Source organism: Molothrus aeneus, chromosome Z (genome assembly GCF_037042795.1).
Source record: "Molothrus aeneus isolate 106 chromosome Z, BPBGC_Maene_1.0, whole genome shotgun sequence".
In the NCBI taxonomy this organism is placed as follows: Eukaryota; Metazoa; Chordata; class Aves; order Passeriformes; family Icteridae; genus Molothrus; species Molothrus aeneus.
Genome location: NC_089680.1, coordinates 17996286 through 18012434, shown reverse-complemented (window position 1 = coordinate 18012434; position 16149 = coordinate 17996286). Strand labels below are relative to the sequence as shown.

The 16149-nt window shown below is 39.2% G+C and overlaps 1 protein-coding gene across 2 annotated transcripts in view; it reads left to right on the top strand.

Moving 5' to 3' along the window:
• The first annotated feature begins 549 nt into the window (after positions 1-549).
• The window catches only part of NAA35 (N-alpha-acetyltransferase 35, NatC auxiliary subunit), a 27354-nt gene continuing 11754 nt past the window's right edge, over positions 550-16149 (top strand). Inside the window, exons 1-14 of one of the 2 annotated variants that reach the window (XM_066568653.1) lie at positions 550-628; positions 2063-2206; positions 4819-4852; positions 6193-6307; positions 7400-7474; positions 8648-8815; positions 9654-9720; positions 10428-10471; positions 11052-11102; positions 11822-11905; positions 12730-12844; positions 13323-13501; positions 14543-14602; positions 15823-15929. In XM_066568653.1, coding sequence (XP_066424750.1) covers positions 2083-2206; positions 4819-4852; positions 6193-6307; positions 7400-7474; positions 8648-8815; positions 9654-9720; positions 10428-10471; positions 11052-11102; positions 11822-11905; positions 12730-12844; positions 13323-13501; positions 14543-14602; positions 15823-15929 — 1223 coding nt within the window. In that variant the 5' untranslated portion in view covers positions 550-628; positions 2063-2082. Of the gene's footprint in view, positions 629-714; positions 817-2062; positions 2207-4818; positions 4853-6192; positions 6308-7399; positions 7475-8647; positions 8816-9653; positions 9721-10427; positions 10472-11051; positions 11103-11821; positions 11906-12729; positions 12845-13322; positions 13502-14542; positions 14603-15822; positions 15930-16149 lie in introns of those variants that run through there. The other variant, XM_066568654.1, reaches the window with a different exon arrangement.

The window sequence follows — 16149 nt, the reverse complement described above, 5'->3', positions numbered from 1 at the left end:
CGCGCCGGGACTCGCTGGCAGCGATTCAGAGTCACAGAATGGGTCAGGCTACAAGAGACGAGGCCATTTGTCCAACCTGTCCGCTCAAGCAGAATCATCCAGGAGCACGTGGCACAGGCTTGGCTCTGTACAGTTCTTGAGCATCTCCCGGGAGGGAGACTCTACAAGCTCTCTGGGCAATCTGTTCCAGTGCTCTGTCACCTGCACGGTAAAGAAATTCTTCCGCATGGAAGTTCTTCAGGTGGGACTTCCTGTGCATCAGTTGGTGCCCTCTGCCTTTTGTCCTCTTGCTGGGCGCCACTGAGAAAAACCTGTCTCCGTCCTGTCGACACACGCTTTTTAGATATTGAAACAACGTTCACAACAGACCTAGAGACAGCCTCAGTTCCTGCTGCGCGGCAGCGCTCCGCGGCCTCCGCACCGTCCGCCCAGCCCCTGCTCGCCCTGTCCCCACCCCCTCACGGGAGCCTCATGGCGCCCGAGCCTGCACCGCGCTGGGCGGAGACGCCGCAGGCCCGCCCGCCCCGCCCCGCCCCGCCCCGCCCCGCCCCGCCTCGCGTTCCTCGCGGGCGCGGCGGGTGCCGAGCGCCGCCGTCCCGGCCTCTCTCGCCCCGCCTCGCCGCTCACGGTAAGCGGCGGTCGCGGACGGGGTGGGGCGGTGGAGTTTTCTGTGTGCGGCTGCGCCGGGCGCTCAGGCCGGGGCCGCGGGCTGGTGGCGGCAGCAGCGGCCGCCCAGCAGCAGCAGCAGTGGGTCTGCGCGTGTGCGGCGGCGGCCCAGCCAGGAGCGGCGGGCGGGCGGCGGCGTGGGACGTAGCGGTGAGGCCCGGGGAGGGTGCGGGGCGAAGGGCGCAGGCAGAGCCCGCAGGGGCACCGAGAGAGGGACGGAGGAAGGGGGAGCCCGCGGCGGTGGCGGCGCTGCTGCCCCGCAGCGGGGCGGGCGGCGTGCTGGCCCCTCCTCTGCGGCGGGACGGAGGAGTCGTGCAGGCAGGCGGCGGTGCCCGGCGTCCCCGGGAGGCTGCGCGGGGCCCGCTGAGCAGCGCCGGAGTTGGGGTGACCTGTGGGAAGAGGAGAGCCCGAAGGGCCTGGTTGTCCCGGGATGCAAGGGGGAATTTAATTTATTTCAACAGATTTCTCACGTACTTCCTCACCACAGCCTACTGAGCTTGGCAGTCCCTGCGGTCGCTAGAGAACTGGTGACAACTTGACGGCCCCCGATGGGGAGTAAGCCTGGCTCGGCCGAGGGAACCCCCAGGCTGCTGCTCAAAAGCCATTTTATCCTCCCCTTTGTTTTTGTTAATTCCCGATGCCCTGGAGGTCCTCTGCCATTGGGGTCTTTGTTTGAAGCTTCCGTGGCGGCTGTGGTTAAGCTGCTCAGGGCTTGCCGAGCTCGCAGCTGTCTCTTGCGGGAGCTCCGTCAGCAGAGGGGAGTTCAGCGTTGCTGATACCTCACGGGCAGGCTGACCGTGGAAGCGTGGAAGTCCTCAGGACTGCCCGCGTGTCGGGAGGTTGCGAAAGAACAAAACCAATTCGAAGTAGCTGGTCGGTGGAGTTTAAAATGTATAATCCAGTTTGAACTTGCTTAACTTAAGTGCTGCAATCTTGATACTGCTTTCTGCTGAGGAAATCGTAGGAAATAAGTCTTTTTTCAGTTTTACAGTACCATCTTTTTAATTTCTGTTGCAGAGCAGTAGGAGGATGTATAGTCTTAACAGTGTAAAAGAACAAATAGAAAATTGTGATGTCTGCATCTGTTGTTATGCTTCTGATTTGGTTTCCAATTTGACAATAGACACTTTAGTAGGGGTCTGAACAGCTGATGTTCTGATGTCCCTAGTTTTTGAGGTTTCACAGTGTACAAGCTACTTGTAAAGAAATTATGCGTAAGAAAAGCTTTTTCTTAAAGAGTTGTTTTTAATAGGGTTTTTCTGTTGGTCTTGTATAACAGTAGTTGTTTAAATAAAATGTTAGTTCATTTCCCATTCTCACCTGATTATTGAAAAGAAAAAATTATTCCCACAAAGCACCTTCTCTGATTTGTGCAAATATATGGTGTCTCTGACAGGAATTTAAAGGTGCAGCAGCATGGTTATGAAAGCTACGCTAGAAGATGATGATTCTGGATGGGAACTCGGTATGCCTGACAAGATGGAAAAGAGTAATACCAGCTGGATAGATATAACGCAGGATTTTGAAGAAGCTTGTAGAGGTGAGTTGTAGTCCTTTCATTCTCAGAAAACTTGGAATCCTTTGGAGGGCTGAGTGTAGTTCTTTGAGCTTTTTTGAGCAATAGTTTGACCCAGGTTCAAGCTTCAGATGAACAAGCATTGATTCCTTGTTAACTCTGAGGTTGGAAGTGTCATGAACCACCTCACTTTCTCTTCCAGATTACATAAATATCTCTTTAATTAAAGTTTTTTCATCTTATGCATTTTCACATCTGCTTTTTTTCCTTTGCAAAGATTTCTTACTCTCTCTTCTGCCAAGTGGAAATGTCATTCCTGCATGCAGAATCAACACTCTGTTTCTTTCTTGCATATTTTTGGATCTCCATGGTCCAGTAATTTATTTAATTCATCAGTGCATAATTTTTCATCTTTGAAACAAGTCTGAGTTTTTGAATTGATGCAATGCATCTCAGTAATGGGGAAGCAGTTGCTTCCATTTAAACAGTACCTTTATTACTGTCAGGTGCTACTGCTAGTTTACAGTTTTTTCAACTGATTTTATGATGACACTAAGGAAAGATAAATATAAAAACTGCATCTTACCACACAGAATATTACATAATGATAAACACAATTTCTGTATATTATTTCTCTATATTACTCTAAATTACTTATGAATAATTATTTCTCTATATTACTTATATCTGTAAAAGACTAAGACACCTGAATAAAGGAGTAGAGGAAACAGCTGTATTCCAGGCTATTCAGATGCTACTATTTCACAGAATAATCATCACAGAATGATTTGTGCTGGAAGGGACCTTAAATCCTCTCATTCCAACTCCCCTGGCATGGACAGGGGACACCTCTCACCAGACTGTGTTGCTCAAAGCCCCATTCAGCCTGGCCTTGAACAGTGACAGGGATGGGGGATCCACAGCTTCTCTGGGCAACCTGTTCCAGTGACTCACCACCCTCACCACTGGAATTTCTCTCAGTATCTAATCTAAATCTCTCTTTTAGTTTAACCGCATTTCCCCTTGTCCTATCAGTACATGCCCTTGTAAAAAGTCAATCGCCAGCTGTTTTCTGGCCTTCCTTTATGAACTGGAAGGATGCTAGCTGGTCCCCATAGCCCCAACTCTTTCAGCCTGTCTTCACAGGAAGGGTGCTTTAGCCTTCCATTCATTTTTGTTAACCTCTTCTGAATTGCACCAACAGATCCATGTCCTTCCTGTGCTGGAACCCCAGACCTGGATGCAGTATTCCAGCTGGGGTCTCATTAGAGCAGAGGGGCAGAATCCCCTCCCTTGACCTGCAGCCCAGTATATCAGCTTTTTGTGCTATGAGTGCACTGTGTACTTAGTAATTCTAAAACTTTTTTAATTCCTAGAATAACAGAGGGATGGGGGCACACTGTTAACCACTGGGGTGTTATTTTTTTAGTCTTTCAGTCTTGAAAGTGTTCTGTAAGTAAAAACAGTAGTATCATGGGTTGACCTGGGCCAGGTGCCAGGCACACCCCAAAGCCACTCACTCACTCCCTTCTGCAGCTGAACAGAGGAGAGAAAATTTAATGAAGGGTCATGGGTTGAGATAAGTACTGAGAGGGATCACTCACCACATATCATCATGGGAAAAACAGGCTCAACTTAGAGATATGAAGGGAATTTATTATTGACAAAATTAGAGCAGGGTAATGAGAAAGTAAAATAACCCTTAAAAACAGCTTCCTGCCACCCCTCCTTCCTTCCAGCTCTGCTCCTACCACAGCAGCACAGGGAGACAGGGAATGGGGTTATGGCCAGTTCATCACCCAAGGCTTCTCCCACTGCTCGGGAAGAGGAGTCATTCCCCTGCTGCACCATGGGGTCCATCCCATAGGAGACAGTTCTCCATGAACTTCTCCAACATGGGTCCATCTCATGAGCAGCAGCTCTCAGTGACCTGCTGCAATGAGAGTCCCTCCCATGGACACTCCCAAAACTGCTGCAGCCTGGGTCACTCTTTTACAGGGTACAAGTCCTTCAAGGACAAGCTGCTCCAGCATGGGAGCAGGGCCCCTCTTTCCACAGGTGTCCCATAGGTTCTCAACCCATGGGTCTCCTCCACCAGCTGCAGGTGGATCTCTTCATTCCCATGGGCCTCCATGGGTTGCAGGGGCACAGCTATTTCACCATGGTCTGCAGGGGAATCTCAGATCTGGCACCTGGAGCACCTCCTCTTCCTCCTTCTTCACTGACCTTGGTGTCTGCAGTGCTCTTCTCCCATGTTCTCACTCGGCTCTTCTCCATCTGCAGTTGAAGCTGTGCAATTTGGGTTTTTTGTTTTTCTTCTTAAATCTCTTACCACAAGGTATTATTGTTTCTAATTGGCCTAGCAGCATATCCATCTCTGGAGCCACCAGGGATTGGCTCTGCTGGACATGGAAGAAGCTTCTGGCACCTTCTCACAAAAGCCATCCCTGTAGTCATCCCCCCACAAGCTACAAAACCCAGGCCATGCAAATGCAATGCAAGTAGAAATGCCTGATCTGCTTCCTGCAGTTTGTTACATCTTGGCATAAGGCAGTTTGGTGCGTGACAAGACTACCCTGGAAAAGTTGTGCTAGTAGGATGATTGTAATTATTTGTTTTGTCCTTTTCCTTTATAGAACTGAAGTTAGGAGAACTGCTTCATGACAAGCTGTAAGTATGTGTGTGGGATGGTTCTGGCTTTTAGATAAGATTACTGCAAACATGTTCATGTTACCTGATAACTAAGCTTTTTTTTTTTTATACTTTTACTTTTAATAAAGTATTTGAAGTAAATAGAATATCATATATTCTTAGCCGTGTGTATATGCTGCACTTGTATGAATGCTGAACATATCTGATGCTCTAAGTATAACATTACATTTTTCAATGTGATTGAAATTCTGTTTCAGAAGTTCATAGCATATCTTATGATCTGTGGTGATTACATTACTACACTATCTTATGGGACTTGCTTTTATGAAAACAGGCCAGAAAGACTTTAAACCTGGTTACCCCAAGTGTCACTATAAAATATTTGATAAACAATCTGTATGCCTTAATGCAACATAAATATCATGCTAAAGCAGAAAGTGAGAACTCTACACATTGAAAGTATATTTCAAAGAAAAGCGCATGGTAAAGACCTGCTGAATTTGAAACTAATAGCTCAGAAAACAGAAGCATTCTATTAAATGAAAACTTGCTTAAAAATGTGGGCACTGATGTCAGTTGAATCAAAGCAAATTTTCAGGTGTAGTTTTATACATAAGAGCATTTCAGAGCAAATACAGCAAATACAGAATTTAAATTCTCAGAATTTAATTGTGCTACATTCAGTGAACTTTTTGTATTATAAAGCCTGAAGTTCTGACAAATATCATGATTCAGTGAAGCATTGTATCTCTTCATTTGTAGGAAAGTCTTTTAGTGTGGTTCTTCTGCAAGCTTTTTTTCTTCTGCCCTGACTGCAAGTGATATGTTGTTACATGCTGAGGTTTTTTTTTTTGCATCAGTTTTGTTAACATGCTTATTTTAAATAAAGCTGTTATTTCAATATGTATTAGTCTGTGTTATGTATATTGTCATTAGTGTGTGGGGGACTATCGTATTTGGTTTTTTGAATGTGGTGTACTAAGGAACAGCTTGTTCAGTTAATATCAGTTTATGATTTTGCTTGATGTTTAAGAAGATGCTATGGAGTTTATAGAAACAAGTGTGCAAAGATATAATAGTGGGATATTTCACACAGGAGTGTTCTTCATCCTTATAGAAAGGTTAATAATTTTCTTTTACTTTTAGCCATCTCTTTTCCTATGAATTTGTTGAGAGATTCTTAATTTCCGGAAAACCATGATCTCTGAAGACCAATACTGATATTCACATACTTTATTGTCTGTGGTCAGAATATAGTGTACTTGGTTTGTCAGTCTATGTTCTTTTTGGTTAGTTTGCAAAGACTATTTTATAAAAAAAAATTACATTGAGCACATTTATTTTATTTGTGTTCCTAGTTTTGGTCTTTTTGAAGCCATGTCTGCCATTGAAATGATGGATCCCAAGATGGATGCTGGTATGATTGGAAACCAAGTTAACAGAAAGGTTCTTAACTTTGAGCAAGCTATTAAGGTTTGTATGATTTTCCTGGGTTTACCTACACTGTCTGTAGAAATACACATTTTTGTCAAATTACAGCTAAGCACAATACAGCATAAATAGTGTTTTCAGTCTTCTCTTGAAATCTATGTTTTTCTTTTTTCTTTTGGAAAATTAAGTAAAAAATAGCTTGTAATGTTTACCTTTCTTGTTACCTGCATTATCACAATGATGCTAACTCTTCCAGTGAAAAGTAATATGAAATTATTAGTTATTGATACCTCAAGTAAATATATCTCCAACATTGTTTTGCACATAACTCTATGCTTCCCCAAAATGTGTCTTTTATATGAAGATGTATTGGTTAGCTTCTGTTTAACCTGAATGGAAACCAGCTTCCTTAAAAAAGCTGGAAATTAACACTTTACCATTCTTTGAGTTTATCAGTATTGACCGGAAGTCAGATAATTTACCAACATTGACAGTAATGATTAACTTTTGATTTATGATCAAGGTAAATTGGAGGATAGAGGTTGAAAAACTTGCTGTTATTTCAGAAAAAGTAATGCACTCAGAGGCAAAAGTATTTTTTTATGGTAAACATTTGGAATGGAGACAGAGAACTCCGTTAAACACTAGCTAAGTCATGTACAATGCATCCAGGATTGCATACATTGGGCAAATTAAATGATCAAATTTGCAGCCTTTTTGGTGTTGACCTTTAAGGCAGTAAAATACTACAAGTTTAAAAAGCAATCTTGAAAGAGTTGGTCCTGCATATTACTTCTTGTTCAATCTTAATTATGATGATACAGTTTTGTGATTTTACTGTTAGCAGTTGACTGGTTTTAAACTTTTCTTGGCTAGTAATAAATAAGAATTCTTACTTTAGTCTTCTCTTTGGGTATTTTTATGTTTGATCAGTGTTAACTGATGGGAATGAAAAGTTTTTAAGAATTTGAGACGTTGTAAAGCTGGTTGGTAAAGCTAGTGGCATACAGTTACTCTGAAGTTTTAAACAAATTTTACTTTCTTTTTTGGCTTTGGTACAAATAAGTTGTATTTTGCCTGTATGCTTTCATAGTATTTAGAACTTTGGTTGGTTTTTTTTGTTTGTTTTCAAAGGATGGCACCATTAAAATAAAGGATCTCACTTCACCTGAGCTGATAGGAATAATGGACACGTGTTTTTGTTGTTTGGTAAGCATTTTTCTTTTCTTTAGGTTAGATGGTTTTGCTTTCAAAATATAATCCATTAGTCCATATTATCTTTAAAAAAAAAAACAAACTGGCAGAACTCAAAAAAAATATTTACCAAGCAGAAAATACATATTTATATTTTAATTTCCGTTTAGTTATTTGTATTATCTATAATGAAAGGCTTAATTTTGATTTTTAATTTTTTTTTCTATAAGAAATATGGAAGATAGCTGGTAGCACCTTAAAAACTTAAAAAGGTTTTATACTTTCTGGTTTTCTAAATGCATGTTATCTGATTGCCTGCTGTGTATTTATTGTTGTTTGACTGTGTTGGAACCTGAGCATGCAGTAACTGGTAGCACTCTGTTGCTCCTTTATGTACAGCCAGAATTGACTGAGCTTACAGAAGCATTTTGAACAAAGAAAGTAAATTATTTAGTAAAAATAAGTTGAATATCAGTTACTTATTAATTGCAATTTTTTTTTCTGTGTATATGCTTTAATTTTCTCAGTGAATGATACTCATTATTTTCAGTTATTCTTCAAAATAACATCAAAAATATTGTTTTAAAAAATATTTCCAATCAGTTTAGTCAGAATGACATGTAGAGATCATAGTATATCTGATTCAGTATAACATCATTTGTTTTCTACTCCTGGTCTCCAAAAGGGGACCATATTATAAATATGGTTCTACTTAATTTTTTACCATTTCAAGATAGAAATTTAACTTACTGAATCTTTCCCTGTAGCTTAAAGAAACATGGAAGTGGTAGAGAGAGAGGATTGTGATGAGAAGCTTTTATGTTGTAAAGAGAGAGAACATGAAGAACATTTGTGACTTGTCTCATAGTCATTTGCATTTGCCATTCACTATTTATGCAGACAAGGTTTATAAAATGTTAAGTTCTCTTAACATAATGCCATGTCTAAATCACAGGGGTTAGATCTGAACTTTATAGAAGAGGTTAATCCAATGCCAGAATTCTAGGCTTGAAACACCTTCACTTCCTCTTTTTTGGTACTTGGAAGGTTGCCTTGATAAGGCAACTTTAATTTAAAGGTTTAGTTCCTTAATGAATCTTTGAAGCACAGTAAAATGGAAAAAGAATGGATCTATGAAAATGAGGACTTGGCTGTCATGAGTTAAATATTTAATTTCCTTTTCCCTAGATAACATGGTTAGAAGGACATTCCTTGGCACAGACAGTATTCACTTGCCTTTATATTCATAATCCAGACTTCATAGAAGATCCTGCTATGAAGGCTTTTGCTCTTGGAATCCTAAAAATCTGTGATATTGCCAGAGAAAAGGTTAACAAAGCAGCTGTTTTTGAGGAGGTATGTGTTTCCCATCTCCTGTGGGGTTAAATATGCAACATTATACCATAATGCAAGTAAAACAATGTATTAGTGACATTTGTTAGTGTTTGATTCGAGGATACTGTAGGAAGAGCACTTCACCATCCTAAAAGTATTAGACTGGATACCTTTAAAATGCAGTTTTCCCCACTGAAGGTGGGGAAAAGGTTTCATGCTCTCTTCTCTATTTTCCTTGAATACTGGAGCCAGATAAATATTTTAATCAAGAAGCAGTGCAAGTCTTGTGGTTAACCATTTGAAATGTGTCTCAGTTGTGAAACTGTTTAATTTTTTATTTTTTCTGTTAGATAGTAATGATTGCATTTTGCCTAAAATGTCCATCTGGCAAGTGGGATCTGAGTCCTGTTTTCTGCGCTCAGAGCAATCTGTTTCCTCTGAGCTTGGGCAAGTCACTCTTCCTGACTATATCTAAAATGGATCAAATACTACTTTGCAGCTATAGTTCATGTAACCTATTGGTAGCTTACATGAACTATATGAAGGGCATATTAAGGATTTATGCAGAAAATAATTACCTGAAGCTGGATTTGGGTGGGAAAGTCATTCAGTGTATTCATTCTGAGTGCATTCAGCTGTGTAGAATAAATCTGGACTTCTGTACATGATAGAATTAAACAAAAGCACACTCCCAATCACTCCTCCAAAAGAGAAAAAGCCAGCAAAAAGACTCAAAACCTATTAAGAAAACAACTCCTAAAAAACCCAAACCAAAAAGAAAATCTCAAACCCCAATCTGAAAATGTAACTACAGCTTTTATATTTCACCACATATTGCTTCTTTGATTTTTCTCTATAGGAAGATTTTCAGTCAATGACTTATGGATTTAAAATGGCCAACAGTGTGACAGATCTTAGAGTTACAGGTACAGTCTGTGCTTTCTTTGTATCTGTCCAGCAGCCTCTTTGTCTTTTGAGCATGTGATTGCTTTCAGACACATCTGATTAATTGCTAGGAGTATCAGCTGTTAAATTTTTATTTTTATTGTGGAAATTGCTGACTTGGTAAAAAAGGGATAAAATCATTTTTCCTTGGAAAAAAGGTTCAGTCGTCTTGTTACATCCCTAAGAAACAGAAAAAGTGCTTTTAAATGTGCCAATGAAGTGGCTAGGCATGAGCTCAACATGGTAAAGATACAGACCAATGGAAAGTACGTTGCTTGAATTCTGCTTTTTTGCCTCATAATTTGTTGTCTTCCAAATAGGCTGCTTTAAAAAAAAGCCATCTAGTAGTTCTACAGCTATGAATACCTATGTAATTAAGTACCTACATAAGTATGTATGTTAATGATGCACTATTTTTTAATGTGTATTTGAGCTTTTCATTGATATATTTTTGAAAAGCTTATGCACACTTTAGCTTTGCATCAGTTGGTCTATATTCTGATTTTTGGTTGTTCCAAGACATCCCCACCATTCCTCACAGGATTATTTTTTGTTTAGTCTTTGGCTAATGGATATGTAAAGGACTTTTAAGTTTGATTTTCCCCATAAAATTTCTTTTCCCCTGAGTGGTATAGGTGTGCCTAGAAATGCTTCTCAGCTTTTAATCGTGCTGTGATTTTTTTTCCAGGTATGCTGAAAGATGTAGAAGATGACATGCAAAGACGAGTGAAGGTATTGTTTTCATTTTTGTCTCATCAGTTATATTCCAGGTGTACTTAACATAGGTTTGGGGTAGGGAGTTGGATTATGAGGAATGAAGGAGGGTTTTGTCATTATAGTGGGGGTTCTGAAGGACTGCCATAATGGTTTCTGTAACATGCTTTTAGTTTGCCTTCTAGCTAAATCTTCACTTTATTTGTAAACTCCTTAGTAGTTGCTTCAGTAGTAGTAGAGGCTGGAGTCATGATGCAGAAGATAACACTGGGCTAGGACACAGAAAGTAGGTGTTTAACTTTAAGGTTTTAGGCAGATATACTATGTAAGGTTAAAGAAGTTACTTAATTTTCCTTTACCACAGCTTAAAATGTAAAGTGTTCATGCACTTCTCTTGCTTATTTGCAGAATTTACTGAGATAGTTCTTATTACTATAGGACAGTCATTCAAGTATCTGGATTATATTTTAAGAAATTTTGAATTTGAAAACTGATTTTTCGGGTTATTTAACAAGGGGATGTTTTAGTGAAGGCAAAGGGATTTTATCAGTAGCTTCCCTTTGCAATTTTTAGTAAATTATTTGACATTACCTTGCAGAGCACCCGAAGTCGACAAGGAGAAGAGAGAGATCCAGAAGTTGAACTTGAAGTAATGAATTGTTTGCTTTTTTCCTGGATTTCATGGATGTAAATGGGAGATTTAAATATGGAGTAACCACACCCATGCATATAAGAAGCAGCCAGGAAGTGTGACCACCCAGGAGCATGGGGAAGAGCTGGAAAACAGCAGGGCATGCCAAAGCTTTTTGTGCATCAGTTTGTGCAGGGAGGGCAGGAGCCCTATGGGAGTTCTGCACACCACAATACAAGAAAGCCATTAAGGTATTAGAGAGTCCAAAGAAGGGCCATAAGGATGATAAATGGCCTTTAGGGGAAGCTGTATGAGGAGCAGCTGAGATCACTTGCTCTGTTCAGCCTGGAGATGAGGAGACTGAGGGGAGACCTTTTGCAGTTAAAACTTCCTTGTGAGGAGGAGGAGGGGCAGGCACTGATGTCTTTGATGGTGACCAGTGAAAGGACTTGAGGGAAAGGCCTGAAGTTGTCTCAGGTGAGATTTAGGTTGGATATTAGATCAGCGTTTTCCCCCAGAGAGTAGTTGGGCACTGGAACAGGCTCCCTAGGGAGGTGGTCACAGCACCAAAACTCTGAGTCCGGGAAAATTTGGGCCACACTCAAAATTTGGCCCACTTGGGGTGGGCCAGGAGTTGGGCTGGATGATCCTTCTGGGTCCCTTCCAACACAGGATATTCTATGATTCTATTACCTAATACCTACTACTAAGTAATTAGCAGTATTACTTTATTACAGCATCAACAATGTTTAGCTGTCTTCAGCAGAGTCAAGTTTACCCGCGTCTTACTCACTGTCCTGATAGCTTTTACAAAAAAAGAGGTAAGTTCATTTGGCGTTTCTGTGTTTACATAGGGATGCTGTGAAATACCCATTTTTCATTCTTTAAGATCCGGAAATTACTGTGTAGATTAATGAGATTTGAATTGATGTGGATGGAGGTATACCTTTGAATAAAGCCTTCCAGTGGCAAATACTTAGTTTTTGTTCAAAGTGGGAAACACAGGGAAGGCTAGTAGCTGAGATTATTATGGCCTTGCAGAAAGACAGAATATTCATTACAAAATGTTTAAAAATATTTATGGATTTCTAATTACTCTTTTCACACATGAGCAAAACTTGTTGTTTGAGTTCAGTTCCCTCCTGTGGAGTTACCTGATGCTGGACAGTATTTTGTCCATATTAGAACAACTGTATGCTTTTCCTTTCATGTGATAGGGAATTTATATCTAAATATCTTTGGTCAGAGAAGAGGAATTGAATAGCATTCCATACAGTTTGCCTGTTTTTTGAGGATTGATGTAAGATTTCCTAATTGCTGGGAGGGGAAGGAACTTATGTTTTAAGGCAAAGGGCTAGAACTACATGCTCCCCCAAGCAGACTCTCATGCATTGGTGTACAAAACTTTCAGTTGTAATTATTGTAAAGTCTTACACAGCAAAATATACAGCATTGAATTTATGTACAGATACATAAAATATGCTACCACACAAAAATGTTGGGTTGTTTGGGTTTTTTTCAGAACTTGGGTTGTATAAGAATATCAGAATTTTAACGCCCTTCCTTTTTTTTTTTCCTACTAACATTAATTAGATAGTCAAAATGTATTGGTTTGTAATGATAATAATTTTTTCCTGCCTTTCAGACGAGTGCAGTTGCAGAAGCTCAGAAACTAATGACTCAGGCAGCTGACTTGCTCTCTGCCATACACAATTCACTGCATCATGGTATGCAGGCACAGAATGATACCACTAAAGGAGGTATGTATCAAATTACACCATTTTTTCCTTTCCTGGATATGATCCCTTCATAAACATAAATACCTTTGTGTATTTTTAAAAAAAGTTGAAATCACTATTTACTTTGAACTAAAACACTTGCTATGCAAGTTGTTACAGATTTGCATTGTTTGATTTTATTTTACCAGGTGGTAGTTCTCCTGAGAGCAACACTGTCATTTCAAAGCCAAAGATAATGTGAACTTTTGATTAAGTGCATTGAACTTGGAATCAGTGTATATGCCATTTTAAAATAGGGAACAGTACTTCATTGCTTGTACACGAGGACTCAGGTTTCTTAAAGAATAATCATTGTTGTAGTTGGCTTGTTGGAGTCTCAGGAAGTTAACTGTCACTTAAAGAATTCATTTTTGCTAATTGAATAATTTATATTATTGAAGGGGGTTCTGAAAACACAACTCAACATGCAGCTTTTCTCTCTCCCCTCCTCCTTCTTTAGATCATCCTATTATGATGGGGTTTGAGCCACTTGTTAATCAGAGATTGCTGCCACCAACTTTCCCTCGATATGCAAAAATTATTAAAAGGGAAGAAATGGTCAATTATTTTTCCAAACTAATAGACCGAATAAAAACTGTATGTGAAGTAGTCAACTTAAGTAACTTGCACTGTATACTGGTAAGCATGAATATTTCTTATTTAATACCAGAAATAAGATCTGAAAGTGTGACTTGCAAAAAAATCATTCCATATATGCATGCTCTTGCTCACTGGAGAGAAAACTGAGCATTATGTATGTATTTGGTGTTTTTAACTGTTAGGCTCAATTTCAAAATTTACTATCTTTCCTGATAGTTACTACTTTTCTTCTTTTGGTAAAGACCTTTTCTTCTCTCAAACAGCTCACTTTTCCTGTAATTCATTAAATAGTTATGTGTATTACTGGCCAAGACCAAGCAAGTTTCTTTGGTTGAGGAGCTGTGTCTACAGCAACAGAACATAATTCTTTGCTATATATCTGATTTTTTTTTCAAATTCATTAAGCAGTATTTTGCACATATGCCTATAACACAAGAGGGCACTAAATAGGCATAAAGTTAAGCACCTGCTTATATTCTTTCCTGAATCACTGATGTTACTCTTAGTTACTGCCTACATGTATTAGAAGACACTTAAATGCTTGAAATGTTTTTTGGTATCCATGCATTCACTGGCTGATAAAAGAGATACAGTTACAGCAAACCTCTCATCTTCTTATTTCCTGCTAATTAATGAAGGGAGTGTTTGCATGAAGCGCCTGGTACCAGTTAAACCTTGCCTGGGTTTCAATCAATTTTTTCAAACAAATTGTCAGTTTTCTTCAATACCTAGTATAGTTACTTCATGATCTCAATCTCACAGTATTTTTTTTTTCTGTACTATCATCTTTCTAGTTGTAGCATTTGAAAATTCAGAAACCTTCTTGTTAGGTAACGAGTAATTGCAGAAAATCTTCATAATATATTTTGTTCTGTTCAAACTATTCATGGTCTTTCTTACAAGCTGTGTAAGCTATGCTGTTTGTGTATGCCTTTAGACAAAATGTAGGTGTATTTACACAGCTGTATATATTTGTTTAGGAGAGATGCGTGTGTGTGTGTGAAAATAATTTGGTGTATATTTCTACATATATAAATTGGCATATAAACCTGATTTGTGGTTTTTTCTTTTCCTACATAGGACTTTTTCTGTGAGTTTAGTGAGCAATCACCATGTGTTCTTTCAAGATCCCTGTTGCAGGCAAGTCCTAATTATGTCTACTATTAAAATACTTCTGTATTCATTATAAATTCATTTTCTTTAATATTTCAATAATTTGCATGTAAGTTAATAATCGTTAAGTGGTAAATAATGTTCTGGTGATATTTAAGTATTTAAGCATTATGGAAGAAACGCTTTGCTATGAGGATGATGAGGCATTGGAAGAGGTTGCCCAGAGAAGTTGTGGATGCTCCACCAAGCGTTCAAGGCCAGGAAGCTGTCCCTGCCTATGGCTGGGAGTTTGGAACTAGATGATCTTTAGTGTCCATTCCACTGCAAACCATTCTGTGATTCTATATATATAGGTTTATGTTTTGATCTAATTTCTAAAATAATTTTTAAACACTGTTGCTTTGATCATTTTAGTACATGCTAATTAAAACAGAAAGCATTTAATTTTTTTTTTCTCCACCATAAAACTGTGCCTGTACACACATTTTTATGCTGCTCTTCATGTGCTTTTCCATTTTGGGGCTGATATTTGTATTCATCTCCCTATTTGGACAGAACTTAATGTACAGACTGCTTCTATTGCTACAACAGTAAAACTGATGGTTGATGCAGAATAATAGGATGCCCCTAGATGCCAGAATTTCTTCACATTTGATCCCTATTAAACCATGTGTAGAGCCAATGGACTATAAATGTGGGCAAGTGAAATGTGTTCCTAGCATGTGTGTTCTCACCTTCCACTACATGTGTTTGTGTAATCCCTGTGGGTGCCTGAGAGCAGAGTTTTTTCTTCAACTGCTGAAGAACCATGTAAGAAGGGGACATAGCACCCATGCAGGAAAGTTAAATGAGTATCAGACATGACTGATGGAAGTAGTAGCATCCAGAGGGATTGAAAAACATCAACAGTACTCTGGAATATATCCTTATCTTTGTCCAGAGAAGGCACATATTTTATGCTAATCTTCAGAAATGTCTGATGTATCATCCAAGAAATTGAACAATTTTGAATGCACTCTATTGTGCAAGTAATACAGCTGTATTTGGTGTCCTGGGAGTACCACAGAAGTGTCAGGTCTCAGTATTTCTGAGTCTTTAACCTTGGACCTAGCTGAACCATTTTAATTCTTTAAGTAATCTTACAATTTTATTATATAAAAAAGGTATTGCCAGAGCTTTCTATTAGTAATTCTAGAGCATTACTTTTATGTTAAAACATGTTTCTAAAAGCACATCTTTACTTTTAGACAACTTTCCTAGTAGATAACAAGAAGGTGTTTGGCACTCATCTCATGCAAGACATGGTAAAAGATGCCTTAAGATCTTTCGTCAGTCCTCCAGTACTTTCTCCAAAGTAAGTGGATCTTGAGTGTACTTGTATGTGTTTACATGTCTGATGAAAATGTATTTCTGCTTACAAGAGCAATCACAGTTGTACAAAAAACATACATTTTGTACATAGTGCTTACGTATGACTTACTCAGTTGCTGTTGCTGCACTCATGTTTCTTTTTTGTTTTGTGCTACGTAGACTGGTGGCATTTATAAAAAATATGTATGTACATGGATATTTCC